The following is a 27,654-nucleotide window of genomic DNA, read 5'->3' as shown; positions in this document are numbered from 1 at the left end:
TATTGACGCAAAATAAGCTACTCCCTTTTACAATAGACAACCTTTCCTTTAGAAAATGGGAAAAAAAAGGGATTAAAAGAATAGAAAATTGTTTTTCAGGAAGTAGATTCTTATCCTTTGAACAAATGAGAGGTAAGTACAATATAACTGGAGATACAGCGCTGGCATATTACCAACTGAGATCCTACTTGAAAGATAAATTAGGAAGCAATTTGAGTTTACCAGAGGGAAGTAACCTTGAATATGTGATTACAGATACAATGTTAATCAAAAGATTTATAACAAATATGTATATTAAACTGCAAGAAAAGGAGAATGAGGAAACAAATGGTAAAACTAAACAAAAATGGGAACAAGATTTAAATATAAAGATAAAAAAGGAAACATGGGAGAAATTATGTTCTGGAACGATGAGAAATACAATAAATACAAGGCTGCGTATGATACAATATAATTGGTTACACAGACTATACATTACACCGCAAAAGTTAAATAAATGGGACCCAACAGTATCTGATAGATGTTTTCGATGTAAAAAAGAAAGGGGAACAACAATTCATGCAATCTGGACATGTGAGAGAGTAGAAAAATTTTGGGATGATCTCAATCAGATATTAAATAAAATAAGAGAAAACAATATACCAAAGAATCCAGAGATCTTTCTCCTAAGTAACATAAAAAATAAAGAATTTGGAATTGACTTGGAAGATGCACAAAAAAGATTTGTTAAGATAGCCCTAGCCGTATTATGTCAACCTGGAAATTGGAAGATAATTTGAAAATACAACAATGGTATATAGAAATGAATAAATGTATTCCATTAGAAAAAATAACATATAGTTTAAGAAATAATATTGAAATATTCGAACAAGTATGGGAGCCTTACATTAAATACAATAGCGAAAACCTACCGGGGACAAACATTACCTAAGTTGATGGAAGGAGAAGGAAAGAAAAGAATGGACTCTGTAGAATTTCTGGTGTATTTTTGTTGAATGACAACATTGACTGAATTAATGCAACCTAGATTGTATACCTAAAATGGATGAGAGGGGGGGGTGGGGGGGTGGCTTGGGAGGAGGGGGGGGGGGGGGGAGAAAAAGTCACTGTAAATGTGTGAAAAAGAAAAAGTGTATATCATAGCTATTGTGATTTATGGTGTGAAAAATAAAAAATTTTTAAAAAAAGAGTTCGGTTGGCACACGCGTAACAGTTAAGGGCGTAAATTCAATATCGTTAGGGTGCTTAACTCTCACGCATGCGTTGAACGAACTCCAATACACAAACTCACTGGTAAGTACGCAAGTCCATCATACGTCCATTCCGAGACACGGCCAATCCTTCAATCCGAATTACAGTTGTATCGGGGAGTACCTGTACTGGCATCCATTACATAAACAAGACAAGGGAGGGACCAATGGATGTGGTGCATTTAGATTTTCAGGTAAGCTTTTGATAAGGCTCCACATGTTAGCGAGAAAAATATTTGAGAACTCTATAAATTAGGGGTAGTGTTCTAATATGGATTGAGTTGCACGTCTTTGTTCTGCTCCACTCCAAAAAACAGGTTCGTGATCCCAACTGTATTTCCTCACCTTTTAATTCAGCCATTGTAACATCTCGCAGGCTATCTTTCCCAAGTGCCTTGGCCGCTTCCAAACATTGCGTGCGTCTTGTTGGGTACTCACTGCTTCCCAGGCTGTGACGTACATTGGAGTTACTGATGAGGATCACCAGACTAGGATCACTGATAGGCACGGGGATCACTTCCAAGGACCTTGAGTTAGAGAACCATTTGATCAAACATAAAGCTCCAAATCTCTGCCCGAAGGGAACAGCAAACAAATATCCAAATCAGTCACAGACCATCAACTTTAAACCAATTTGGACACTTCTCAAAGTTCAACTTTATTGTCAGGGTACATACAAAGTCTTTAAACAAATCTCTGAATGAATCTGTTGGTTAGGAATCTGAGGGTTGAGGAGTAGCAGCAGTTCCTGAACCTGGTGGTACAGGTCTTATGGCACCTATACGTCTTTCCTGATGGCAATAGCAAGAACAAAGTGTGTCCCGGGTGATGTGGATCCTTGATGAGTGGTGTTATCTGATTGCAGCATTCCCTGTAGATGTTCTCGATGCCTTTTATGTACTTGGCTGTGTCCATTACCTTTTGCAGGGCTTTCAGCTCAGAGATATACTGTACCAGTCTGTGATGTAACCACTTTTCACCACAAGTCTGTAGAAATTTGCTAAGGTTTCCAACATCACACCCAACTTCCACAAACTCCTGAGGAAGCAGAGGCGCTGATGTGCTTTCTTCATAACATTAGCATGTTGGATCCAGAAAATGTCATCCTAGACGGTGACTTCCAGGAATTTAAATTTGCTCACCCTCTCCACCTGATTTCCCCCAATGACTACTGAATCTTACATCTGTTTTTCCTTTCATGAAGTCTACAATCAGGTCCTTGTTCTCAGTGACATTGAATGATAAGTTGTTGATAGTACACCCATCTTCCTCCTGTGTGCTGACTCACTGCCCCCTTTTATCCAGCCCCACTACAGTGGTATCATCAGTGAATTTGTACATTATGTTGTCACACCAAGCTAGAGTCATAGGCGTAAAGCAAGTAGAGCATGGGGCTAACTACGCAACCCTGTGATGCTCCGGTGCTGATGGAGACTATGGAGGAGATGCTCTTGTCAATCCATACTGATTGTGATCTGGAGGTGAGGAAATCCAGGATCCAATTGCACAGTGGAGTATTGACCCCCAGGTCTTGGAGTTTGCTGATTAGTTTTGAGGGGATGATGGTGTTGAATGTGGAACTTTAGTCAACAAAGGTATTCCAGAATTTTGTGTGCAGCTAGTGAAATGACATCTGCCTTAAACCTGTTGCTGCGGTAGGCAAATTGCAATGGATCCATGTCACCATTCAGACAGGAGTTAATATGCTTCAACACCAGCAGCTCAAAACACTGCTTCAATGTGAATGAGAGTACCACTGGTCAGTAGTCACTTAGGCAGGTTACCACATTCATCTTGGGCCCCAGTACAATTGAGGCCTGTTTGAAATAGGTGGGTGCCATGCTCTTTCAGAGATGTTGAAGATATCAGTGAATACATTGGCCAGTTGGTCAGCACAGATTTTCTGTGCTCAGCCACGTACATTGAATGCTTTCCTTGGATTCACCCTCCTTACGGCAGCCCACACAGTATCTTTGGTTGCTGACAATGGAGGATCATCAGGGGGTGTGGAGGATACGCAGTGTCTCCTCCTTGCTCTAGTGTCAAATCAAGCGTTGAGCTCACCTGGGAGTGAAGCTTTGTTGTCTCCTATTGCACCAATTTGGCTTTGTCGCAGGTTACATCATTTAGGCCCTACCATAGCTGTCAAGTATCCTTTGTTGTTTCCATTCTCTTCCTGAATCCCCACATTGCCTGGGAGATGGCTTTCCATAGGTCATACCAGTGTCTTTTGTAGTGTTCTGAATCTCCGGATTTAAATGCCTGTGAGTGGATCTCAGAAGATTCCAGATTTTATTAATAATCCAGGATGATTTGGTGGGAAAACCCTGAATGATTTGGTGGGGACACACTGTGTTAATGGCATGGGGAGTCTCACTGGCTCTCACTTTTAACTGAGAATAATATTGAAATGTTTATCAAAGTTATGTGATGCTACTGGAAAGACAAACAATGGCCTGACCTCATGACTTTTTCCCAACATTTTGTATTTAGTTTTCAGCATCTGCAGTACTTTATTGTCATTGAGTAATGCCAAGTTTTGTGTACCATTTCCAAAAAGGATGAAAAGTTCCCTCTAAACATCCATAAAACAAGGTATCTGCAGAATCAATAAGAGTGGCATAAAAGTTTGGGATTAAGTTTAAACGATTTGTTAATGGTTATCCATTTGTTAATGGATCCTGCTTTAGAAGAGACTTGTTAAAAAGGGTGCTTGCTTTGGCCATGAAGAGTTAAATCCAAGGCTGGCAGTAGAGGAAAATGACATTGTAGTGGTAATAGATGTTCCACAGTGAGAGATCTAAAATTCCTTTACTCATCTTGTTCCTGAAATCTGACCGCTGAATATTAAATGTATCACTCCAGTAGTTTTAGAAATATAACAAGCTAAGTTTTATCCCAATCTGTTCAATCTGAAGGCAAACATTTCCTTATTGTTGACCCTCAGAGCCCTGTCCCTACATTTCGATATTATCCTGCGTGGCTCCAACAAGAAATTCTGGAGGAAGATTATTAGCTTATCACTGCTTCTTCAGTCAGATCTTCTGGGGCTCTGGATAATATAATGTTGAGTATATTGGAGACAAGAGAATGAAGGTGCTGGAATCTGAAGCACGGGGACACCCCGAGCGTAAAGCCCAGCAAAAGTTAGTGGACACCGCCCAGGGCATCACAGGCAAAAACCTCCCCACTATCGAGAACATCTATAAGGATCGCTGCTGCTGGAGAGCAGCAATAGTCATCAAGGATCCACACACGTTCTGTTCTCGCTGCTATCATCAGAAAAGAAGTACAGGCGCCACAAGACTTGTAGCACCAGGTTCAGGAACAGCTACTACCCCTCCATCATCAGACTCCTCAAGAGATAAATTTAAGGACACATGTTTGCACTTGATTGATTTTTTTTCTCCTTGTATTGCACAGTTAGTTTACATTTCTTGATTTGTTTGTATGTCTACGCTGAGTACAGTCTTTTTGCACTATCATTAAATGGTAATACTGGCTCACCTGCAGGAAAAAGAATCTAGGTTTCATTTGATGTAATGTTATGTAGTCTGTTTTTACACCTTTTGTTTCAGATTTATTGTCAATCTGCTGGAAGAATTCAGGCGAGTCCAGCACCATTAGTGGAATGGAAAAATTGATGATGTCTTTGGGTCAATCTGACCCAATATGACAGCAATTCTTTATCTCCCAGCATGAAAAGTACAATGCAGAGTGTGATGTCGAAAACATGGCAACTAACTCACAAGCAGCAAATGCAAAATCTGTTTGTAATAGTGTTATTGGATCTTTTCTATCACCCCAGGGTCAACACAACTTCATTCTTTCAGCAAATGTCAAAGACAATTCCTTTGACAGTGTAGCACTCACTCCTGATGCAATGGAATAGCAGGTTATTCTGCTCATTCCCTAGAAAGTAACTTGAACTCACGTTTGCACCAGCAATAAACCAGGGTTGAAGGGCTACAGTCAAGAGACCACAGATGGCCAGGGTTCCATTGCTTTCTTTCTCCGCTCACCTGCAGTCAATGAGCAAGGCATGACCATCCTGCCCCATCACCGAGATAAACTGGTCCATGATTCCACAGGGGACAGAGGCAAAGGTGTGCTCTGCTTTCTGGCAGGTCAGAGCCTTCTCCACCAAATTCCCGTCATCTGATAGTCAGAAATGTAAAATTCAGTTAGAGTTCATAGCTACCCTCTTCTCCCAAGATGCATGCTCCTTCTAGCATGCAGACCTGTCCAATCCTATAGAGTACAGTACTGTACCATTAGCACCACGCTATCTCACAGGAGCAAGGGGGAGGCGGCGGCGGCCCGGGTCCGGGCGAAGGGGAGGCGGCGGCGGCCCGGGTCCGGGCGAAGGGGAGGCGGCGCGGCCCGGGTCCGGGCGAAGGGGAGGCGCGGCGGCCCGGGTCCGGGCGAAGGGGAGGCGGCGGCGGCCCGGGTCCGGGCGAAGGGGAGGCGGCGGCGGCCCGGGTCCGGGCGAAGGGGAGGCGGCGGCGGACCGGGTCCGGGCGAAGGGGAGGCGGCGGCGGCCCGGGTCCGGGCGAAGGGGAGGGCGGCGGCGGCCCGGGTTCCGGGCGAAGGGGAGGCGGCGGCGGCCCCGGTCCGGGCGAAGGGTAGGCGGCGGCGGCCCCGGTCCGGGCGAAGGGTAGGCGGCGGCGGCCCCGGTCCGGGCGAAGGGTAGGGCGGCGGCGGCCCCGGTCCGGGCGAAGGGTAGGCGGCGGCGGCCCCGGGTCCGGGCGAAGGGTAGGCGGCGGCGGCCCGGGTCCGGGCGAAGGGTAGGCGGCGGCGGCCCGGGTCCGGGCGAAGGGTAGGCGGCGGCGGCGGCCGGGTCCGGGCGAAGGGTAGGCGGCGGCGGCCCGGGTCCGGGCGAAGGGTAGGCGGCGGCGGGCCCGGGTCCGGGCGAAGGGTAGGCGGCGGCGGCCCGGGTCCGGGCGAAGGGTAGGCGGGCGGCGGCCCGGGTCCGGGCGAAGGGTAGGCGGCGGCGGCCCGGGTCCGGGCGAAGGGTAGGCGGCGGCGGCCCGGGCCGGGCGAAGGGTAGGCGGCGGCGGCCCGGGTCCGGGCGAAGGGTAGGCGGCGGCGGCCCGGGTCCGGGCGAAGGGTAGGCGGCGGCGGCCCGGGTCCGGGCGAAGGGTAGGCGGCGGCGGCCCCGGTCCGGGCGAAGGGTAGGCGGGCGGCGGCCCGGTCCGGGCGAAGGGTAGGCGGCGGCGGCCCCGTCCGGGCGAAGGGTAGGCGGCGGCGGCCCCGGTCCGGGCGAAGGGTAGCGGCGGCGGCCCCGGTCCGGGCGAAGGGTAGGCGGCGGCGGCCCCGGTCCGGGCGAAGGGTAGGCGGCGGCGGCCCCGGTCCGGGCGAAGGGTAGGCGGCGGCGGCCCCGGTCCGGGCGAAGGGTAGGCGGCGGCGGCCCCGGTCCGGGCGAAGGGTAGGCGGCGGCGGCCCCGGTCCGGGCGAAGGGTAGGCGGCGGCGGCCCCGGTCCGGGCGAAGGGTAGGCGGCGGCGGCCCCGGTCCGGGCGAAGGGTAGGCGGCGGCGGCCCCGGTCCGGGCGAAGGGTAGGCGGCGGCGGCCCCGGTCCGGGCGAAGGGTAGGCGGCGGCGGCCCCGGGTCCGGGCGAAGGGTAGGCGGCGGCGGCCCCGGTCCGGGCGAAGGGTAGGCGGCGGCGGCCCCGGTCCGGGCGAAGGGTAGGCGGCGGCGGCCCCGGTCCGGGCGAAGGGTAGGCGGCGGCGGCCCCGGTCCGGGCGAAGGGTAGGCGGCGGCGGCCCCGGTCCGGGCGAAGGGTAGGCGGCGGCGGCCCCGGTCCGGGCGAAGGGTAGGCGGCGGCGGCCCCGGTCCGGGCGAAGGGTAGGCGGCGGCGGCCCCGGTCCGGGCGAAGGGTAGGCGGCGGCGGCCCCGGTCCGGGCGAAGGGTAGGCGGCGGCGGCCCCGGTCCGGGCGAAGGGTAGGCGGCGGCGGCCCCGGTCCGGGCGAAGGGTAGGCGGCGGCGGCCCCGGTCCGGGCGAAGGGTAGGCGGCGGCGGCCCCGGTCCGGGCGAAGGGTAGGCGGCGGCGGCCCCGGTCCGGGGCGAAGGGTAGGCGGCGGCGGCCCCGGTCCGGGCGAAGGGTAGGCGGCGGCGGCCCCGGTCCGGGCGAAGGGTAGGCGGCGGCGGCCCCGGTCCGGGCGAAGGGTAGGCGGCGGCGGCCCCGGTCCGGGCAGTATGGACCGACCTAGGAGGGGAGGCAGGTCCCTCCAGCCCGGGTAAGAAACCTGCATAAGAGAAGGCCACTCCGATATAAAACCTACGAACCAAGGACCTCACTGCCACGTCCCAGCTTGCTTGGCCACGGCACACACGGAACCATGGGGGTCAAGGGTGGGGCCCGTGCGGCGCACACGAACCATGGGGGTCAAGGGTGGGGCCCGTGCGGCGCACACGAACCATGGGGGTCAAGGGTGGGGCCCGTGCGGCGCACACGAACCATGGGGGTCAAGGGTGGGCCCGTGCGGCGCACACGAACCATGGGGGTCAAGGGTGGGGCCCGTGCGGCGCACACGAACCATGGGGGTCAAGGGTGGGGCCCGTGCGGCGCACACGAACCATGGGGTCAAGGGTGGGGCCCGTGCGGCGCACACGAACCATGGGGGTCAAGGGTGGGGCCCGTGCGGCGCACACGAACCATGGGGGTCAAGGGTGGGGCCCGTGCGGCGCACACGAACCATGGGGGTCAAGGGTGGGGCCCGTGCGGCGCACACGAACCATGGGGGTCAAGGGTGGGGCCCGTGCGGCGCACACGAACCATGGGGGTCAAGGGTGGGGCCCGTGCGGCGCACACGAACCATGGGGTCAAGGGTGGGGCCCGTGCGGCGCACACGAACCATGGGGGTCAAGGGTGGGGCCCGTGCGGCGCACACGAACCATGGGGGTCAAGGGTGGGCCCGTGCGGCGCACACGAACCATGGGGGTCAAGGGTGGGGCCCGTGCGGCGCACACGAACCATGGGGGTCAAGGGTGGGGCCCGTGCGGCGCACACGAACCATGGGGGTCAAGGGTGGGGCCCGTGCGGCGCACACGAACCATGGGGGTCAAGGGTGGGGCCCGTGCGGCGCACACGAACCATGGGGGTCAAGGGTGGGGCCCGTGCGGCGCACACGAACCATGGGGGTCAAGGGTGGGGCCCGTGCGGCGCACACGAACCATGGGGGGTCAAGGGTGGGGCCCGTGCGGCGCACACGAACCATGGGGGTCAAGGGTGGGGCCCGTGCGGCGCACACGAACCATGGGGGTCAAGGGTGGGGCCCGTGCGGCGCACACGAACCATGGGGGTCAAGGGTGGGGCCCGTGCGGCGCACACGAACCATGGGGGTCAAGGGTGGGGGCCCGTGCGGCGCACACGAACCATGGGGGTCAAGGGTGGGGCCCGTGCGGCGCACACGAACCATGGGGGTCAAGGGTGGGGCCCGTGCGGCGCACAACGAACCATGGGGGTCAAGGGTGGGGCCCGTGCGGCGCACACGAACCATGGGGGTCAAGGGTGGGGCCCGTGCGGCGCACACGAACCATGGGGGTCAAGGGTGGGGCCCGTGCGGCGCACACGAACCATGGGGGTCAAGGGTGGGGCCCGTGCGGCGCACACGAACCATGGGGGTCAAGGGTGGGGCCCGTGCGGCGCACACGAACCATGGGGGTCAAGGGTGGGGCCCGTGCGGCGCACACGAACCATGGGGGTCAAGGGTGGGGCCCGTGCGGCGCACACGAACCATGGGGGTCAAGGGGTGGGGCCCGTGCGGCGCACACTACGAACCATGGGGGTCAAGGGTGGGGCCCGTGCGGCGCACACGAACCATGGGGGTCAAGGGTGGGGCCCGTGCGGCGCACACGAACCATGGGGGTCAAGGGTGGGGCCCGTGCGGCGCACACGAACCATGGGGGTCAAGGGTGGGGGCCCGTGCGGCGCACACGAACCATGGGGGTCAAGGGTGGGGCCCGTGCGGCGCACACGAACCATGGGGGTCAAGGGTGGGGCCCGTGCGGCGCACACGAACCATGGGGGTCAAGGGTGGGGCCCGTGCGGCGCACACGAACCATGGGGGTCAAGGGTGGGGCCCGTGCGGCGCACACGAACCATGGGGGTCAAGGGTGGGGCCCGTGCGGGCGCACACGAACCATGGGGGTCAAGGGTGGGGCCCGTGCGGCGCACAACGAACCATGGGGGTCAAGGGTGGGGCCCGTGCGGCGCACACGAACCATGGGGGTCAAGGGTGGGGCCCGTGCGGCGCACACGAACCATGGGGGTCAAGGGTGGGGCCCGTGCGGCGCACACGAACCATGGGGGTCAAGGGTGGGGCCCGTGCGGCGCACACGAACCATGGGGGTCAAGGGTGGGGCCCGTGCGGCGCACACGAACCATGGGGGTCAAGGGTGGGGCCCGTGCGGCGCACACGAACCATGGGGGTCAAGGGTGGGGCCCGTGCGGCGCACACGAACCATGGGGGTCAAGGGTGGGGCCCGTGCGGCGCACACGAACCATGGGGGTCAAGGGTGGGGCCCGTGCGGCGCACACGAACCATGGGGGTCAAGGGTGGGGCCCGTGCGGCGCACACGAACCATGGGGGTCAAGGGTGGGGCCCGTGCGGCGCACACGAACCATGGGGGTCAAGGGTGGGGCCCGTGCGGCGCACAACGAACCATGGGGGTCAAGGGTGGGGCCCGTGCGGCGCACACGAACCATGGGGGTCAAGGGTGGGGCCCGTGCGGCGCACACGAACCATGTGGGGTCAAGGGTGGGGCCCGTGCGGCGCACACGAACCCATGGGGGTCAAGGGTGGGGCCCGTGCGGCGCACACGAACCATGGGGGTCAAGGGTGGGGCCCGTGCGGCGCACACGAACCATGGGGGGTCAAGGGTGGGGCCCGTGCGGCGCACACGAACCATGGGGGTCAAGGGTGGGGCCCGTGCGGCGCACCACGAACCATGGGGGTCAAGGGTGGGGCCCGTGCGGCGCACACGAACCATGGGGGTCAAGGGTGGGGCCCGTGCGGCGCACACGAACCATGGGGGTCAAGGGTGGGGCCCGTGCGGCGCACACGAACCATGGGGGTCAAGGGTGGGGCCCGTGCGGCGCACACGAACCATGGGGGTCAAGGGTGGGGCCCGTGCGGCGCACGACGAACCATGGGGGTCAAGGGTGGGGCCCGTGCGGCGCACACGAACCATGGGGGTCAAGGGTGGGGCCCGTGCGGCGCACACGAACCATGGGGGGTCAAGGGTGGGGCCCGTGCGGCGCACACGAACCATGGGGGTCAAGGGTGGGGGCCCGTGCGGCGCACACGAACCATGGGGGTCAAGGGTGGGGCCCGTGCGGCGCACACGAACCATGGGGGTCAAGGGTGGGGCCCGTGCGGCGCACACGAACCATGGGGGTCAAGGGTGGGGCCCGTGCGGCGCACACGAACCATGGGGGTCAAGGGTGGGGCCCGTGCGGCGCACACGAACCATGGGGGTCAAGGGTGGGGCCCGTGCGGCGCACACGAACCATGGGGGTCAAGGGTGGGGCCCGTGCGGCGCACACGAACCATGGGGGTCAAGGGTGGGGCCCGTGCGGCGCACACGAACCATGGGGGTCAAGGGTGGGGCCCGTGCGGCGCACACGAACCATGGGGGTCAAGGGTGGGGCCCGTGCGGCGCACACGAACCATGGGGGTCAAGGGTGGGGCCCGTGCGGCGCACACGAACCATGGGGGGTCAAGGGGTGGGGCCCGTGCGGCGCACACGAACCATGGGGGTCAAGGGTGGGGCCCGTGCGGCGCACACGAACCATGGGGTCAAGGGTGGGGCCCGTGCGGCGCACACGAACCATGGGGGTCAAGGGTGGGGCCCGTGCGGCGCACCACGAACCATGGGGTCAAGGGTGGGGCCCGTGCGGGCGCACACGAACCATGGGGGTCAAGGTGGGGCCCGTGCGGCGCACACGAACCATGGGGGTCAAGGGTGGGGCCCCGTGCGGCGCACCACGAACCATGGGGGTCAAGGGTGGGGCCCGTGCGGCGCACACGAACCATGGGGGTCAAGGGTGGGGCCCGTGCGGCGCACACGAACCATGGGGGTCAAGGGTGGGGCCCGTGCGGCGCACACGAACCATGGGGGTCAAGGGTGGGGCCCGTGCGGCGCCCACCACGTCCTCCCCGCCACGTCCTCCCCCTCCACGTCCTCCCCCTCCACGTCCTCCCCCTCCACGTCCTCCCCCTCCACGTCCTCCCCCTCCACGTCCTCCCCCTCCACGTCCTCCCCCTCCACGTCCTCCCCCTCCACGTCCTCCCCCTCCACGTCCTCCCCCTCCACGTCCTCCCCCTCCACGTCCTCCCCCTCCACGTCCCTCCCCTCCACGTCCTCCCCCTCCACGTCCTCCCCCTCCACGTCCTCCCCCTCCACGTCCTCCCCCTCCACGTCCTCCCCCTCCACGTCTCCTCCCCCTCCACGTCCTCCCCCTCCACGTCCTCCCCCTCCACGTCCTCCCCTCCACGTCCTCCCCCTCCACGTCCTCCCCCTCCACGTCCTCCCCCTCCACGTCCTCCCCTCCACGTCCTCCCCCTCCACGTCCTCCCCCTCCACGTCCTCCCCCTCCACGTCCTCCCCCTCCACGTCCTCCCCCTCCACGTCCTCCCCCTCCACGTCCTCCCCCTCCACGTCCTCCCCCTCCACGTCCTCCCCCTCCACGTCCTCCCCCTCCACGTCCTCCCCTCACGTCCTCCCCTCCACGTCCTCCCCCTCCACGTCCTCCCCCTCCACGTCCTCCCCCTCCACGTCCTCCCCCTCCACGTCCTCCCCCTCCACGTCCTCCCCCTCCACGTCCTCCCCCTCCACGTCCTCCCCCTCCACGTCCTCCCCCTCCACGTCCTCCCCTCCACGTCTCCCCCTCCACGTCCTCCCCCTCCACGTCCTCCCCCTCCACGTCCTCCCCCTCCACGTCCTCCCCCTCCACGTCCTCCCCCTCCACGTCCTCCCCCCTCACGTCCTCCCCCTCCACGTCCTCCCCCTCCACGTCCTCACCCCTCCACGTCCTCCCCCTCCACGTCCTCCCCCTCCACGTCCTCCCCCTCCACGTCCTCCCCCTCCACGTCCTCCCCCTCCACGTCCTCCCCCTCACACGTCCTCCCCCTCCACGTCTCCCCCTCCACGTCCTCCCCCTCCACGTCCTCCCCCTCCACGTCCTCCCCCTCCACGTCCTCCCCCTCCACGTCCTCCCCCTCCACGTCCTCCCCCTCCACGTCCTCCCCCTCCACGTCCTCCCCCTCCACGTCTCCCCCTCCACGTCCTCCCCCTCCACGTCCTCCCCCTCCACGTCCTCCCCCTCCACGTCCTCCCCCTCCACGTCCTCCCCCTCCACGTCCTCCCCCTCCACGTCCTCCCCCCTCCACGTCCTCCCCCTCCACGTCCTCCCCCTCCACGTCCTCCCCTCCACGTCCCTCCCCTCCACGTCCTCCCCCTCCACGTCCTCCCCCTCCACGTCCTCCCCCTCCACGTCCTCCCCCTCCACGTCCTCCCCCTCCACGTCCTCCCCCTCCACGTCCTCCCCCTCCACGTCCTCCCCCTCCACGTCCTCCCCCTCCACGTCCTCCCCCTCCACGTCCTCCCCCTCCACGTCCTCCCCCTCCACGTCCTCCCCCTCCACGTCCTCCCCCTCCACGTCCTCCCCCTCCACGTCCTCCCCCTCCACGTCCTCCCCCTCCACGTCCTCCCCCTCCACGTCCTCCCCCTCCACGTCCTCCCCCTCCACGTCCTCCCCCTCCACGTCCTCCCCCTCCACGTCCTCCCCCTCCACGTCCTCCCCCTCCACGTCCTCCCCCTCCACGTCCTCCCCCTCCACGTCCTCCCCCTCCACGTCCTCCCCCTCCACGTCCTCCCCCTCCACGTCCTCCCCCTCCACGTCCTCCCCCTCCACGTCCTCCCCCTCCACGTCCTCCCCCTCCACGTCCTCCCCCTCCACGTCCTCCCCCTCCACGTCCTCCCCCTCCACGTCCTCCCCCTCCACGTCCTCCCCCTCCACGTCCTCCCCCTCCACGTCCTCCCCCTCCACGTCCTCCCCCTCCACGTCCTCCCCCTCCACGTCCTCCCCCTCCACGTCCTCCCCCTCCACGTCCTCCCCCTCCACGTCCTCCCCCTCCACGTCCTCCCCCTCCACGTCCTCCCCCTCCACGTCCTCCCCCTCCACGTCCTCCCCCTCCACGTCCTCCCCCTCCACGTCCTCCCCCTCCACGTCCTCCCCCTCCACGTCCTCCCCCTCCACGTCCTCCCCCTCCACGTCCTCCCCCTCCACGTCCTCCCCCTCCACGTCCTCCCCCTCCACGTCCTCCCCCTCCACGTCCTCCCCCTCCACGTCCTCCCCCTCCACGTCCTCCCCCTCCACGTCCTCCCCCTCCACGTCCTCCCCCTCAAAAGATGCTCACAAACTCAAGCTAGCATGCTGGAACATCAGAACCATGCTTGACAAGGCTGACAGCCACCGACCTGAACGTCGGTCTGCCCTCATCGCACATGAACTCCTCAGACTTGACATCGACATAGCCGCTCTCAGTGAAGTCCACCTGGCAGATGTAGGCAGCCTCCAAGAACGCGGCGCGGGCTACACACTCTACTGGTCTGGCAAGCCTTCGGATGAACGACGCCTATCTGGTGTAGGCTTCATGGTCAAGAGCTTCATTGCCTCCAAACTCGAAAACCTTCCGACAGGCCTCTCGGACCGAATCATGTCCATGCAACTCCCCCTTCAAAACAAGCGTCGCATCACCCTCATCAGTGTCTATGCTCCAACCCTCCAGGCGGAACCAGCAGAAAAGGACAAGTTCTACACCGACCTGCGCAACCTCATCCAACGCACCCCTACAGCCGACAAGGTTGTCATCCTGGGCCACTTCAACGCTCGTGTCGGCAAAGACTCAGAAACCTGGCCAGGAATCCTGGGCAAGCATGGCGTCGGCAAGTGCAACGACAATGGGCGCCTCCTGTTTGAGCTCTGCGCAGAACAGCGGCTTGTCATTACAAACACCCTTTTTCAGCAGAGGGACAGCCTTAAGACCACCTGGATGCATCCCCGATCCAAACACTGGCACCTCCTGGACTACATCCTGGTGCGAGAAAGTGACAAACGAGATGTGCTCCACACCAGGGTCATGCCTAGCGCGGAATGCCACACTGACCACCGGCTGGTTCGCTGCAAGCTCAACCTTCACTTCAAGCCAAAGCCCAGGAACAGTAAAGCCCCCAGAAAGAGGTTCAATGTTGGAAACCTGCAGTCAGACGAAGCGAGAGGAATCTTCCAGGCAAACCTCAAAGCAAAGCTCGACGATGCAACCCGCCTCACGGACCCGTCCCCTGAAACCCTCTGGGATCAGTTGAAGACTACCATACTGCAATCCACTGAAGAGGTACTGGGCTTCTCCTCCAGGAAAAACAAGGACTGGTTTGATGAAAACAGCCAGGAAATCCAGGAGCTGCTGGCAAAGAAGCGAGCTGCCCACCAGGCTCACCTTACAAAGCCGTCCGGTCCAGAGAAGAAACAAGCCTTCCGTCGCGCATGCAGCCATCTTCAGCGCAAACTCCGGGAGATCTAAAATGAGTGGTGGACTAGCCTCGCCAAACGAACCCAGCTCAGCGCGGACATTGGCGACTTCAGGGGTTTCTACGAGGCTCTAAAGGCTGTGTACGGCCCCTCACCCCAAGTCCAAAGCCCGCTGCGCAGCTCAGACGGCAAAGTCCTCCTCAGCGACAAGATCTCCATCCTCAACCGATGGTCAGAACACTTCCAATCTCTTTTCAGTGCCAACCGCTCAGTCCAAGATTCCGCCCTGCTCCAGCTCCCTCAACAGCCCTTAAGGCTAGAGCTGGATGAGGTCCTCACCCTGGATGAGACATATAAGGCAATCGAACAACTGAAAAGTGGCAAAGCAGCAGGTATGGATGGAATCCCCCCAGAGGTCTGGAAGGCTGGCGGCAAAACTCTGCATGCCAAACTGCATGAGTTTTTCAAGCTTTGTTGGGACCAAGGAAAACTGCCTCAGGATCTTCGTGATGCCACCATCATCACCCTGTACAAAAACAAAGGCGAGAAATCAGACTGCTCAAACTACAGGGGAATCACGTTGCTCTCCATTGCAGGCAAAATCTTCGCTAGGATTCTACTAAATAGAATAATACCTAGTGTCGCCGAGAATATTCTCCCAGAATCACAGTGCGGCTTTCGCGCAAACAGAGGAACTACTGACATGGTCTTTGCCCTCAGACAGCTCCAAGAGAAGTGCAGAGAGCAAAACAAAGGACTCTACATCACCTTTGTTGACCTCACCAAAGCCTTCGACACCGTGAGCAGGAAAAGGATTTGGCAAATACTAGAGCGCATCGGATGTCCCCCAAAGTTCCTCAACATGATTATCCAACTGCACGAAAACCAACAAGGTCGGGTCAGATACAGCAATGAGCTCTCTGAACCCTTCTCCATTAACAATGGCGTGAAGCAAGGCTGTGTTCTTGCACCAACCCTCTTTTCAATCTTCTTCAGCATGATGCTGAACCAAGCCATGAAAGACCCCAACAATGAAGACGCTGTTTACATCTGGTACCGCACGGATGGCAGTCTCTTCAATCTGAGGCGCCTGCAAGCTGACACCAAGACACAAGAGAAACTTGTCCGTGAACTACTCTTTGCAGACGATGCCGCTTTAGTTGCCCATTCAGAGCCAGCTCTTCAGCGCTTGACGTCCTGGTTTGCGGAAACTGCCAAAATGTTTGGCCTGGAAGTCAGCCTGAAGAAAACTGAGGTCCTCCATCAGCCAGCTCCCCACCATGACTACCAGCCCCCCCACATCTCCATCGGGCACACAAAACTCAAAACGGTCAACCAGTTTACCTATCTCGGCTGCACCATTTCATCAGATGCAAGGATCGACAATGAGATAGACAACAGACTCGCCAAGGCAAATAGCGCCTTTGGAAGACTACACAAAAGAGTCTGGAAAAACAACCAACTGAAAAACCTCACAAAGATAAGCGTACACAGAGCCGTTGTCATACCCACACTCCTGTTCGGCTCCGAATCATGGGTCCTCTACCGGCATCACCTACGGCTCCTAGAACGCTTCCACCAGCGTTGTCTCCGCTCCATCCTCAACATCCATTGGAGCGCTTTCATCCCTAACGTCGAAGTACTCGAGATGGCAGAGGTCGACAGCATCGAGTCCACGCTGCTGAAGATCCAGCTGCGCTGGATGGGTCACGTCTCCAGAATGGAGGACCATCGCCTTCCCAAGATCGTGTTATATGGCGAGCTCTCCACTGCCCATCGTGTCAGAGGTGCACCAAAGAAAAGGTACAAGGGCTGCCTAAAGAAATCTCTTGATGCCTGCCACATTGACCACCGCCAGTGGGCTGATATCGCCTCAAACCGTGCATCTTGGCGCCTCACAGTTTGGCGGGCAGCAACCTCCTTTGAAGAAGACCGCAGAGCCCACCTCACTGACAAAAGGCAAAGGAGGAAAAACCCAACCCCAACCAACCAATTTTCCCCTGCAGCCGCTGCAACCGTGTCTGCCTGTCCCGCATCGGACTTGTCAGCCACAAACGAGCCTGCAGCTGACGTGGACTTTTACCCCCTCCATAAATCTTCGTCCGCGAAGCCAAGCCAAAGAAATCTCTCAAAACAAAGTCTTCCCCCACCCATCCCATTTACTATACCTGCCTTTCAATCATCATTAGAATTCAGATCGGCATTCCTTGAAATATACCAAAGAGCAACAAATTCTACGCTTGTCTCAGTATTGATAGGGCTATATTTATTGCATGTCCTTCGAAACCCTGAACACCAGGTAGAGGAGAGGCTTTGTTTAAAGTCAAATGAAGATAGAAAGTGCTTAAAACAGTCAGGAAGTCAGGCAGCCTCTGTGAAGTGAGAAACAGAGTTAATGCTTCAAGGCGAAGACCTTTCAACAGAACTGTGAAAAAGAGAAAACCAAATTAGTCTTAAGTGGCAAAGAGGAAGGGATAGGGATGGATAGGACAAAGGGAATATGTATGATAGGATGAAGGCAGGTCTGTAGAGACTGCATGCTTTGTTGAGCCACCTGGTTGATAAATTAGTAAGGAAGGTGAGTCGACAAAGAAATCAAAGGATAAGATGATGCTGTGATATGCAAGTCAGAACTGCTGGTGAACCAGGGAAAATCCTGAAGATCAGGTGATGTCTGTGGAGTAACTGTTTAATATGAAAGAGGTCCAACCAGTTCCCTTCCACCAACATGGAAACGATATTTGTTTTGGATATGGATATTACTGACAAGCCGAGACTGTCTTTGCGAGACGTGGAACAGTCAGTCTTTGTTTCAGTCCTGCTCGGGCACCTCCCCAAATTCCTTTTGCACATTGGCATTGGTTCCTGTACTCTTATTACTTCTGCTGGCAACTTCCATCCTGCTTTGCACAATCCATCGTTAACCCCTCCCTTTCTGGAATTTAACAGGATATTGCAGCCCACAAGTCACACTGCCCAATTAACACCCAATTAACCTACACCCTCAGTACATTTCAAACAGTGGGAGGAAACCGAAGTTCTTGAGGAAAACCCAGGGAGACATAAGGAGAGCTTACCAACTCCTTATAGACTAACAGGACAGTAGTAACGTGGGTTAACCTTGCAGCCCTTTTTATATTACAACACTACATTTGCCATCCTCCAGAACTTCTGTCCTCAGCAAAGAGTTAAAAATGTCTTGTCGTTCCACCACCAGCTTTATTTCGCCTCCCCTTTCAGCATCCTGAAGGGACCTTTTGCTTTGGATTCCCCACCATCTTCACCAATTACTACCCATCACATAACACTTTCCCATGCAACTGCAGGGGATGCAACACCATCCCTTTAACCCTATCTCTTCCAACCACCCAGACGGCCAAGCAGGTGAAGCAATCACTTCCAATCGTTGTTCTCCATCAGAGAAACCAAACACATTTGGGCAATTACACTGCTGAAAACCTCCATTCAATTTGTAAGGGCAATTCCAAGCTTCCACTTGCCTCATGCTTAAATTCCGCATTCCACACAACCGAGCTATGAACGACCAAATCCAAAACAAGGAATAGCATCTCTTCAAACGCTGACATGTTGCAGCCCACTAGAGTTAACATCAACAATTTAAATCACTTTTATTTATATATCAATCAATAATTACTGCTTCTCCATAAACATTGCCCAACCTGCTGGGTATTAGTTCCCAACGCACCTTCTGCTTCAAAGTGTTATTCATTTTCTCTCCAAATGCCCTCATTCAGCTTTTAAAAGTGACTCTAAATGAACATCACAAAACCCTGACTGCCCTGGCCTTGCCCAGTCAGAGATTTCCAGTTCTAATGAAGGGTCTTTAACCAAAACATCAGCACTGTTTCACTCTTCACAGATGATGCCCGACTTGCCAAGTCTGTCCAACATTCTGTTTTTATATTGGATATCCAGCATGTATTTTTTTTTTAATTTTCAGATAACATTCAGGAAAAGAGAATCTAACACACGTCAGTCTAGATTTTATAGTCTGCATCTCCACCTCTGCAGTCTCATGTCTCCAGTTTACTGCAAAGTCCATTCAAGGCAAGCCCACTTTGAAACTTTTCTCACCTCTGAAGAGATTCTGAGACCCTCCCTTTCTGCTCCCTCCAGTACCTGCAGCTCTTTGACCCAGACTTGCCACTGCAAGTCTCCTTCCTCAGGGCTTATCTATGCTACCACCTTGTACTGGCTGCCTTCCAACTTGATTTCCAGTCCTCCCAGTTCAATCCCTGCCAGGAACTCCAGTACATCCACTCCATTCGTTGTTTCTCCTAATGGTTTTCCCTCCCTATCTGATTCTCATGGTTTTGAACTTCAAATGTCAACTGTCTACTTCCCTCCACGAGTTCCTCCAGCAGTTTATTTTGCTATAGATTTCAACATCTGCAGTCTTCAAGCTGCAATTATACTGATCATAATACATGTTGCAACTTTGGGTGAACACACGAAACTGGAGTAGGCCACTTGGTCCATCAAACCAGGCCTTGATTTAGTACAATCATGACAGAAAGGTCCCATTTTGAATTGCATTTTTATAAAATTACTTTCAACAATCAGGACACTGCAGTATTTTATTTTAATTCTTAAATCATCCTTGAACAAAGGCCATTGAAGAGACAACAACATGGAGTGGATCTGGACTTGCACTGACCAAACCAGGAAAGGACAGCAGAGTTCTTCTTGAGACATTACTGAACCAGTTTTTCCCCACAGGATCCTATTGTTTATTTTTTGTGGTCATTAAATTCCAGATTATTGACCATCTGCCAAGGCTGGATTTGAATTCAGGTCTCTGGATTACTGGTCTAGTTATGTCACTGCTACAGCACCACGTCACCTCAACTGTGATGGATTTAAAAACAAAGAATTCTTAAACTTGTATCGGAGAGGAGCCTGACAAAAAGTCCTGGTTTTACAGACAATTTTTGGATAACAGCATCTTCTTGAATTCTATTTAGCAATATGTCCTAGTAGGTTTAGAACACGTAACCTCAGCTGTCAGTCAAAGTAAAGGCCCATCAACCCACTATGCCAACCTAAATAAACTGACTTTACATCAATCAACCCTTCTCTCACTCACTGCCTGTGTGAGTCTATCTACATATTAAAAATGTCCATATTGTACCAGCCTCCATACCATCCCTTCCAATGCATTCTTGGCTCCCACTACTCTCTGACGTTTCCCCTAAACTTTTCTTCGGTCCACCTAAACAGATGTCCTCTGGTATTCGTCATTGCCACTCTGGGAAAATACGTGCTGGCTGTCCACCCTTTTTCTCAATCTTAATCCACACCAATTGCAGCACCACTACACTACAACCCATGACTTTCAGATGTCCATGACCTCGATCCACCAAGAAACTACATGATTCAGGCCAACATTTGTGGTTGGGAATTAAATAGATTAGTCACATCTGATCAGGAAATTCATAGAGGAAGTTATGTGTAGTGCTGACTACTTATAACAGTCAAATGCAACAAAAGTCCGCCAATTATTCTTGAAAGAGTCCCAACCCAAAACAGACTGTCTGACATCTCTCCATGTTTCCTGACCTGGCCAGTCCCTCCAGCTGTTCACTGTTTGCTGCAGCCAAATGCAACAGCTGAAGTTGAGAGCAGAGGTCCTCGGAATCTTTCAGCTCTGGAAGGGAGAGAATGAGGTTATGTTAGAGGTCCAACATTTACAAAGAAGCTGTGAATGCTCACCTGGACAGATTTGTTGTAGGAATGTGTAGGTGGCCACTTCCAGGGAACCTGAGCTGGATAGCCCTCCGCCCAGTGGGACATTACTTGCTATTACTGCTTTGAAGCCAGGGAGTGGGCCAGCTACATTGATATAACAAAGCACAAATGCACAACCATGAAAGGATGAAGTGCAAAAAAAAATCTACAGCAAAGTACAAATTAATGGCACTTTGGTATCCCTTAAAGGATAATGCTGTATTTATAATTATTCGGTGCAAGCTAACAAGCAGAAAAGGATAAGAAATTTTAAATGATATATTAAACAATATTCAAGACCCCAAAACAACTGACTGACAAGTAGACTGATTATCCAATGTTTTTCAGTAGAGGGCAAGGCAATTTCTGCTGCAGTTCCTCTCTCACTCCCTACAGGCAGCCTTGACCCAGATCCCTGAGCTTCAGGTCTGAATACCAAGCTGTCCATAACCAACTGATACTAACCTCTAAAGGTAGCCTTTGTAAAGGCACACGTATCAGAACTAAGCAGCCAGGAGCTAAAATGTGGTTCATGATCGCAGAGGAAGAATTACTGCTACACAGTAAACCACTTGACATGTCAGCTCAAAGCAAGTTTCCAGACAGCAATCCCTTTGGTCTTATTCTCCCTCTCCATGTACTATATCTCAATTAAAGAAAATGAATTCAGAAAGAAGAGAGTGGGTTACCAATGTCAGAATAAATGTACTGAATTTGAAAACCTGCATGCACGGAATAGAGCTCACAGGAAATGGGGGTGAAAGAGAGGAACAGAGTCATGAGTGGGTCAGTGACTTTGTGCTAGAGATTGCACATGCTGAAATCTGGAACAAAACACTGGAGAACTCAGTGGTTCCCCAACTATTTCAACTCCCCCAATCATTCCTACAGTGTCCTCTGCCTCATCCATTGTCAGAGTGAGGCCAAATATCAAACTTTAAGTGCAACACCATATTCTTCCTGGACAGTCTTAAACTTAATAGTAAGAAACATTGATTTTTTTGATTTTAGATAACCCCCACCCCAATCTTTAACTTTTTAAAATTTTGACATATAGCACTGGTCCATTTTGGCCCATAAGCCAATGCTACCCAATTACACCCAATTAACCCACAACCCCATAAATTTTGAAGGGTGGGAGAAAACTGGAGACCCCAAGGAAACCTCACGCAGATACAGGGAGAATCCTTACATAAAGTGCAGGATTCGAAACCCAGCAATCGGATATGTTTAATCTAAACAGGGAAACATGGCAGGATTCTCCATTAAGTCCTTTTCTTTTTGATATAGTATTGGAACCATTAGCTGTTGCTCTCTGACAGTGTAGAGAATTAAATGGAATAATTAGAGGAGAAATATAGTATCACTTTATGTGGATGATTTACTGCTTTTTATTTCAAATTCTGAAATTTCTGTACCAAATATATTAATTTTGTTTGATAAATTCAGTCAGTTCTTGGGTTCCAAATTAAATTTACGCAAGAGTGAACTTTTACCCTCAAAAGGCGTTTTTGCAGGTTTTCCTCATTTTCCATTTAAAATAGTAAAAGAATACTTCTAATATTTAGGAATTATAATTATGAAAAGTTATAAAAACTTTTTTTTAAAAAATGTTATTTAATAATCATAATATCATACAATAAAGATACAAACAGGTACATAACATTTTACCCCTTGCAACCCCCCCATCCCCCTTTAACTACCCCAAAGAAGAAAGAAAGAGAAAGCAAGGAGAGGAGATCAATTATAACACCCTTCAGTTCTTTGCCATGGTTTGGGGCACCACCACCAATGCGTGGGAAAAAAAATTAATGATTCAACCGCATATATTCCATAAATGGGCTCCAGGTTTTAACAAAAAAATTATTATTATGTAAATTATGCATTATTTCTTCTTTATGACATCTAAAATATAAATCAGAAGTTGGTTCTTTCTTACATTCTACTTGGTTATGTGAGAAGGTGAGAATTATGGAACTTTTAGAGGCTATTTTTAAATTTTACTTGATCCTTTGATGTTTTTATTGGGCAATATTAAAAAACTGAGCTTGGAGTTAAAATTAAATAAATTTCAAATTGCTTTTTTGAGATTAGCTTTAGCTGTGGCTAGGAAATGTTTGGCAATTATTTGGAAAAATGAGGATTCAATGATGGCATTTGGAAATGAGATCTTGTATTCCGTTGGAAAAGATAACAATTTATATATAAAAACTTATTGAAAGAGAATTTCTGGGTATTACTCAATAAGATTTATTATTATTGTTGGGTTGGTCACCTTTATCTATTACAATGAAGGAATGTATTAATTCAATTAAAATGAATATTCTACCTAAATTTTTGTATCTTTTTCAAGCGTTACCAATTTTTATCCCCAAATCCTTTTTCAGTTCCATGGATTCGGCTATATATGGCAGGGGAAAAAAGCCACGTACAAGTAAAACCCATCTTTAAAAGACCACATTAAATGGAAGATTATCGCTTCCAGATTTTAATTATATTATTGGATGATTAATATATGCAATTTACTTTTATTATTACATTTGGATAAGTTAGTGAATCACGTCTCTTGGGTAGAAATGGAATTGCAGTTCTCCAAAAAAAATTCTTATGTGGGCAATTTTAGGATTTTTTTTAAAAAAGCATTTCCCTTTTCCAAATTAACACATAATCCATTAATCAGAAATAGGTTGAGAATTTGGGCCCAATTTAGGAAATTATTCGGAATTAATGGTTTTCCATTGACTAGTCATATTATAGATAACCATCTTTTTCAATTCAAGGAATGGTATAGAATAGGTATTTAAAATGTTAATGATCTTTTTATTCGAGATAATTTTGCCGCTTTTGAACAATTATCAGCTAAATTTAATCTTTCCAATAGACACCTTTTATGATATTTACAAATCAGACATTTAGCTTAGTCTAAGTTTTCAGATTTTCTGTGAATTTCCAACGCTAATATCCTTGGTCTGTTTTTTAATTTACAGTTTTATTTCCATGGCGGATTAACATCATGTATTTATAGTAATTTATTGGATTTAATTTCAGTTCCCATGGCAGGGATTAAGAGCGAATGGGAACGAGATTTGAATTTAACATTCTCAGATGATGATTGGTACTCTACTCTTAGCTTGATTAATTATTCCTCATTTTGTGCAAGACCCTGCTTATTACTATTTAAGGCAGAACTCACTTTTATGCAGATATTGATCCATTGAGTGAAATGTAAGATTTTCAAAGGTACTCTGATCCATATGTTTTGGAGTGCCCACATTTCGCGAGATTCTGGAAAGGCATTTTCAAAACTTCATCAGCAATTCTTAAGATTAATTTGGTACCTTGCCCGTTAATTGCTTTGTTTGGTTTTTTTCTCTAGATCCAGATAAACTTGAATCAGAATCTCAGCAGAAAGTTTTAGCTTTTACCATGTTGATTGGCAGATGAGCAATTTTATTGGAATGGAAAGATGATTCATCCCCTACTCACATATAGTGGTTATATGATGCAATATCCTATTTAAGTATAGAGAAAATTAGATATTAAAGATAGAAATTTATGAAATTGTGGGATCCATTCTTAGAAGGTTTTTAAAATTAGAAGAATTAACAATTATTGTATGTCCCGGTGGTTCTTTACCGTTCTCTGGAAGTCGCCAGTGATTCCACATTATTGATTTTTTTCTTTTATCAATTCAAATGGTAAACTTGATTAGAGGGAGAGGTCAGATTAGAGTTAGTTTTGTTTTTTTTTAAATTTATTTTATTCAAGCTATTTCAATAAATGGGTTTAGCATGGTTGTATGGATCAACTTAATTGTTTTTGAGGCATTACAAACATTATTGATGTAGTTTTATTTACTTCTTTTTCCATTGGCTTTTCTTTTGTGTGTGTCTATTTATATATGAGTGAATTATTTGTAATTGTCAATGTTATATTTATGTTATATGTTAAACTCAATAAAAATAGTTTAAAAGGAAAGAAATATTGACTGATCATTTCAACGTTTGCATGCTGTCTGTCCTGCGGTGTTCCTCCAGCAATTCTGCTCAGTGTCACTTTATTGTCATTTCCATACTGAAAGCATAAAAATGAAACAGTATTTCTCCGAAACAATGCCCATAAACAGAGGACAAGACCCAACCAAAAACAATCTAACAAAACGTAACAGGGCTAACCAAGAGAGCCCTCGCACGCCACTCAGCCAACCACGGAAGCCACTGCGAATCGACGCACCGACATCACAAGCAAGCATGAACACCAGACAAAACATACAACCAAGTCCAAACTATTTTACCATCCCACGAAACTGCTGTAGATATATGCAGCCACCTTGAGTTCGCTTGCAGCAAGGACACACCAGACAGACACAAAAACAACCACAAAATTCACAAAAGACTCCAATCAACATATAACCCCCCCCCCCCCACCTCATTACTGCACAGCGACAACAATCATTAGGACCAGACAACAGGCTTGATGCCACAACAGTAGCGGGCAAGATCTTAAACAACCACTACTTCCAATACAGACATCCATTCAGTCAATCGACCAAAGAGTTTCACCGAGTTCAGCAACTTTGCACTGTTATCCAGAAAGGGAAACCCCCACACTGTGTCCATGGCCACTGACATTGCCACTGCTCTCCAAAATGCCTGCTGAGACCAATAGTCCAGTCATCCACCCAACCGACCTCAGCATCATACTCCTCTTTTGGTCTCTGTGACGTTCCTGCATGGAAGTCCTGACTCCCATTCCTCCAAGCTCCAAAACTGGTGGTTATGCCACCATTCCCGGAACTCAGCCAGCCACACCTTACACCAGATCCATTCCCTTGGCCACCGATGCTACTCAACATGAAAGTCTGGAGGGCCACTTCCACAGCGGTGGGCTAGTTCAATAACAATGCTGGGTATTCCAGTGCTGAGTTGAATTTTAGATGTTCCTCAATGCTCCAATTGTCCAATCCTCCAGTTTGTCAATTGTAAATGACTCTCAACTTAACATTTAACATGTACTCATCCAGAGGAGCTGCTGCGAGATGCTTGCGCTGCCGCCAACTTGGACCAACGGCAGCTTTGATGTGTTATGCAATGAAAAGTTTAGACATGGACGTTCACTTACCCCTGTAATGTTGAATAACTCCCTTCACATAATTAGCCCAATTCGGTAATCCTGGAGTCAAAGGATTTCTTTCCAATGGCACAGGAAATTCCAGCTGTTTTGGTTCATCTGCATCCTTTGCCAAAGTACGTAATGAAATGATTTCATCTGTGCTTTGGCACCCGACCACCACAGTGACCATCGGGAGAGCCTAAGGGATTAATAAATCATTGGAAGACCACCTCATCACCTATCACAAATGGACAACAGAGCCTGACAAATCTCTTACAAATCTCTACTTCCTTCTACCCTGCATCTGACAAGAAACTCATTACACTCAGCCATACATCTTATACCAAAGGAAATTTGCAAGAGCCAATTAACCTATCAGCAGGTCATTGGGATCAGGGAGGAACCCTCAATGGACACAAGAACATGCAAACTCCACACAGAGAGCATCCAAAGTCAGCATTGAAACAGGTTCACTAAGACTGGGTAACAATACAATTAACTACTGTTCCCTGAAGGAGTAAAACATGAAAGTATGAAGACACTGACTGAAATTAAAACAACAATGCTGGAGAAAATCAACTAAACTGGACTTTATATAGCAAAGATAAAGATACAGAACCAATGTTTCAGGCTTGAGCTTTTCATCAAGATATGACCAAAATGTAGGTAGGCATCTGAACAAAATGTTGGGGGGGGGGGTGGAGGGAGGAGAAGGGGCAGGAGGTAATAGGTGGAGGGAGGGCCCACCAGCAAACAGGGTGAGGGGTAGAGCTCTGTGAATGAAGAGAGAAGGGAGTGGAGAGCTGGAGGAAAGAAGACAGAGGGAAAGGGAAGAGAGGGAAAAGGGAGTGGGCAAGCAGAAACTGGAGAAGCTGATGATAATACCACCCGGTTGATGAGTGCCCAGACAGAATATTAGGTGTTGCTCCTCCAATTAAACCAATTTAACCCAACTCACACAACTATCTCAACTATACTTCTTCACATCCAGTCCCCTTTCTCTCAAATGCTCCGTCTTCAATGCATCTGCTCCCAAGATGAGGCCTTCCACTCTAGATCATCCAAGATGTCCTCCCCCTTCCAAAAATGTGACTTCCTTCTAGTATCAAGTCAGCCCTTACCTGCATCCCCACTATTTCCTGCTCACCTGCCCAGGCCTCCTCCTCCATCCCTCCCTGCCCCTGGATACAACAGGATTCCCATATTTTGTTTAAACCTTGATGAAGGGCTCAAGCCCAAAACATTGGTAATGTATCTATCTTTGCTATACAAAGTTGGCTGCTTGACCTGCTGAGTGACTCCACCTTTGTGTTTTCACTAGTGTTCCCTTAATCTTGGCCTCCACCCCTTCCTCTCTCTGCCCATCCCCTTGCCCCCATGCCCCAGTTCCCTTCTGCCCCCCACCACACCCCCTCCCACATCACCTTCTGATCCTCACCACGCCCCCACCCCTTCACCAAGCACCCTTCTCCTCCTCCTCCACTCCAGAGCACCCTTCACCCCACCGTCTTCCTTCCCGCACCCCCTTGCCCTTCTTCCATCCCATCACCCTCCCTCTCTCCTCCTCTTCAACCCTCCCTCCCCTCCTTTCTACTTTCCTCACCCCTACTACATCCCTCCCTCCCTCTCTACCTCTCCTCCCTCCCCTCTCCTCCCTCTCATCCTCCCCTCCTTTCCTCACCTCTCCCCGTCTCCCTCCCTCTCCCCTTCCTTCCTTCCTCCCTCCCCTTCCCTCTCCTTCTCTCACCTCCTTCCTCTCTCTCCCTCCCTCCCTGACCCAGCCCCTTAACCGGACTCACCATGGGCAACACGAACCCCTGGTTATAATCCGTGTGTTCTCCGATGAGATTGACTCTTCCCGGGGCCGCCACGGCGACGGCGGCCTCGCAGTCTGGGTAAGAGCCCCGAAAAGTGCGTAGAGCTTCGTCCAACAGCGAGCGCCTCGCATCATCCCACCGCTCCGCCATGATCCCAGGTCCACGAGTCGCGCCTGTCAATCAAGTAGAACC

General features: G+C 52.4%; 1 protein-coding gene across 1 annotated transcript; it reads right to left on the bottom strand.

Moving 5' to 3' along the window:
* Positions 1-847: 847 nt before the first annotated feature.
* Positions 848-27,654, bottom strand: LOC138759232 (galactokinase-like). The gene is made up of 5 exons (XM_069929331.1): positions 27,445-27,654; positions 25,655-25,844; positions 20,519-20,638; positions 5,273-5,408; positions 848-1,777 (listed from the first exon to the last, which is right to left on the bottom strand). Exons 1-5 carry the CDS (start codon positions 27,610-27,612, stop codon positions 1,471-1,473), a joined length of 921 nt encoding a protein of 306 aa, XP_069785432.1. The 5' UTR covers positions 27,613-27,654; the 3' UTR covers positions 848-1,470.

Source organism: Narcine bancroftii, chromosome 3 (assembly GCF_036971445.1).
Source record: "Narcine bancroftii isolate sNarBan1 chromosome 3, sNarBan1.hap1, whole genome shotgun sequence".
NCBI lineage: Eukaryota > Metazoa > Chordata > Chondrichthyes > Torpediniformes > Narcinidae > Narcine > Narcine bancroftii.
The sequence above is the reverse complement of the archived record's forward strand: the minus strand, read 5'-3'. Positions and strand labels throughout refer to the sequence as shown.

What these genes read in the sequence shown, in the direction of transcription:
- LOC138759232 (XM_069929331.1), bottom strand. Translation starts at nt 27,612, where the DNA reads ATGGCGGAGCGGTGGGATGATGCGAGGCGCTCGCTGTTGGACGAAGCT. An exon ending in AGTTATTCAACATTACAGGG is followed by an intron (nt 20,639 to 25,654) that starts GTAAGTGAACGT and finishes ATATCAATGTAG; the next exon opens with CTGGCCCACTCCCTGGCTTC. An exon ending in GCCTTGCTCATTGACTGCAG is followed by an intron (nt 1,778 to 5,272) that starts GTGAGCGGAGAA and finishes CTCTAACTCAAG; the next exon opens with GTCCTTGGAAGTGATCCCCG.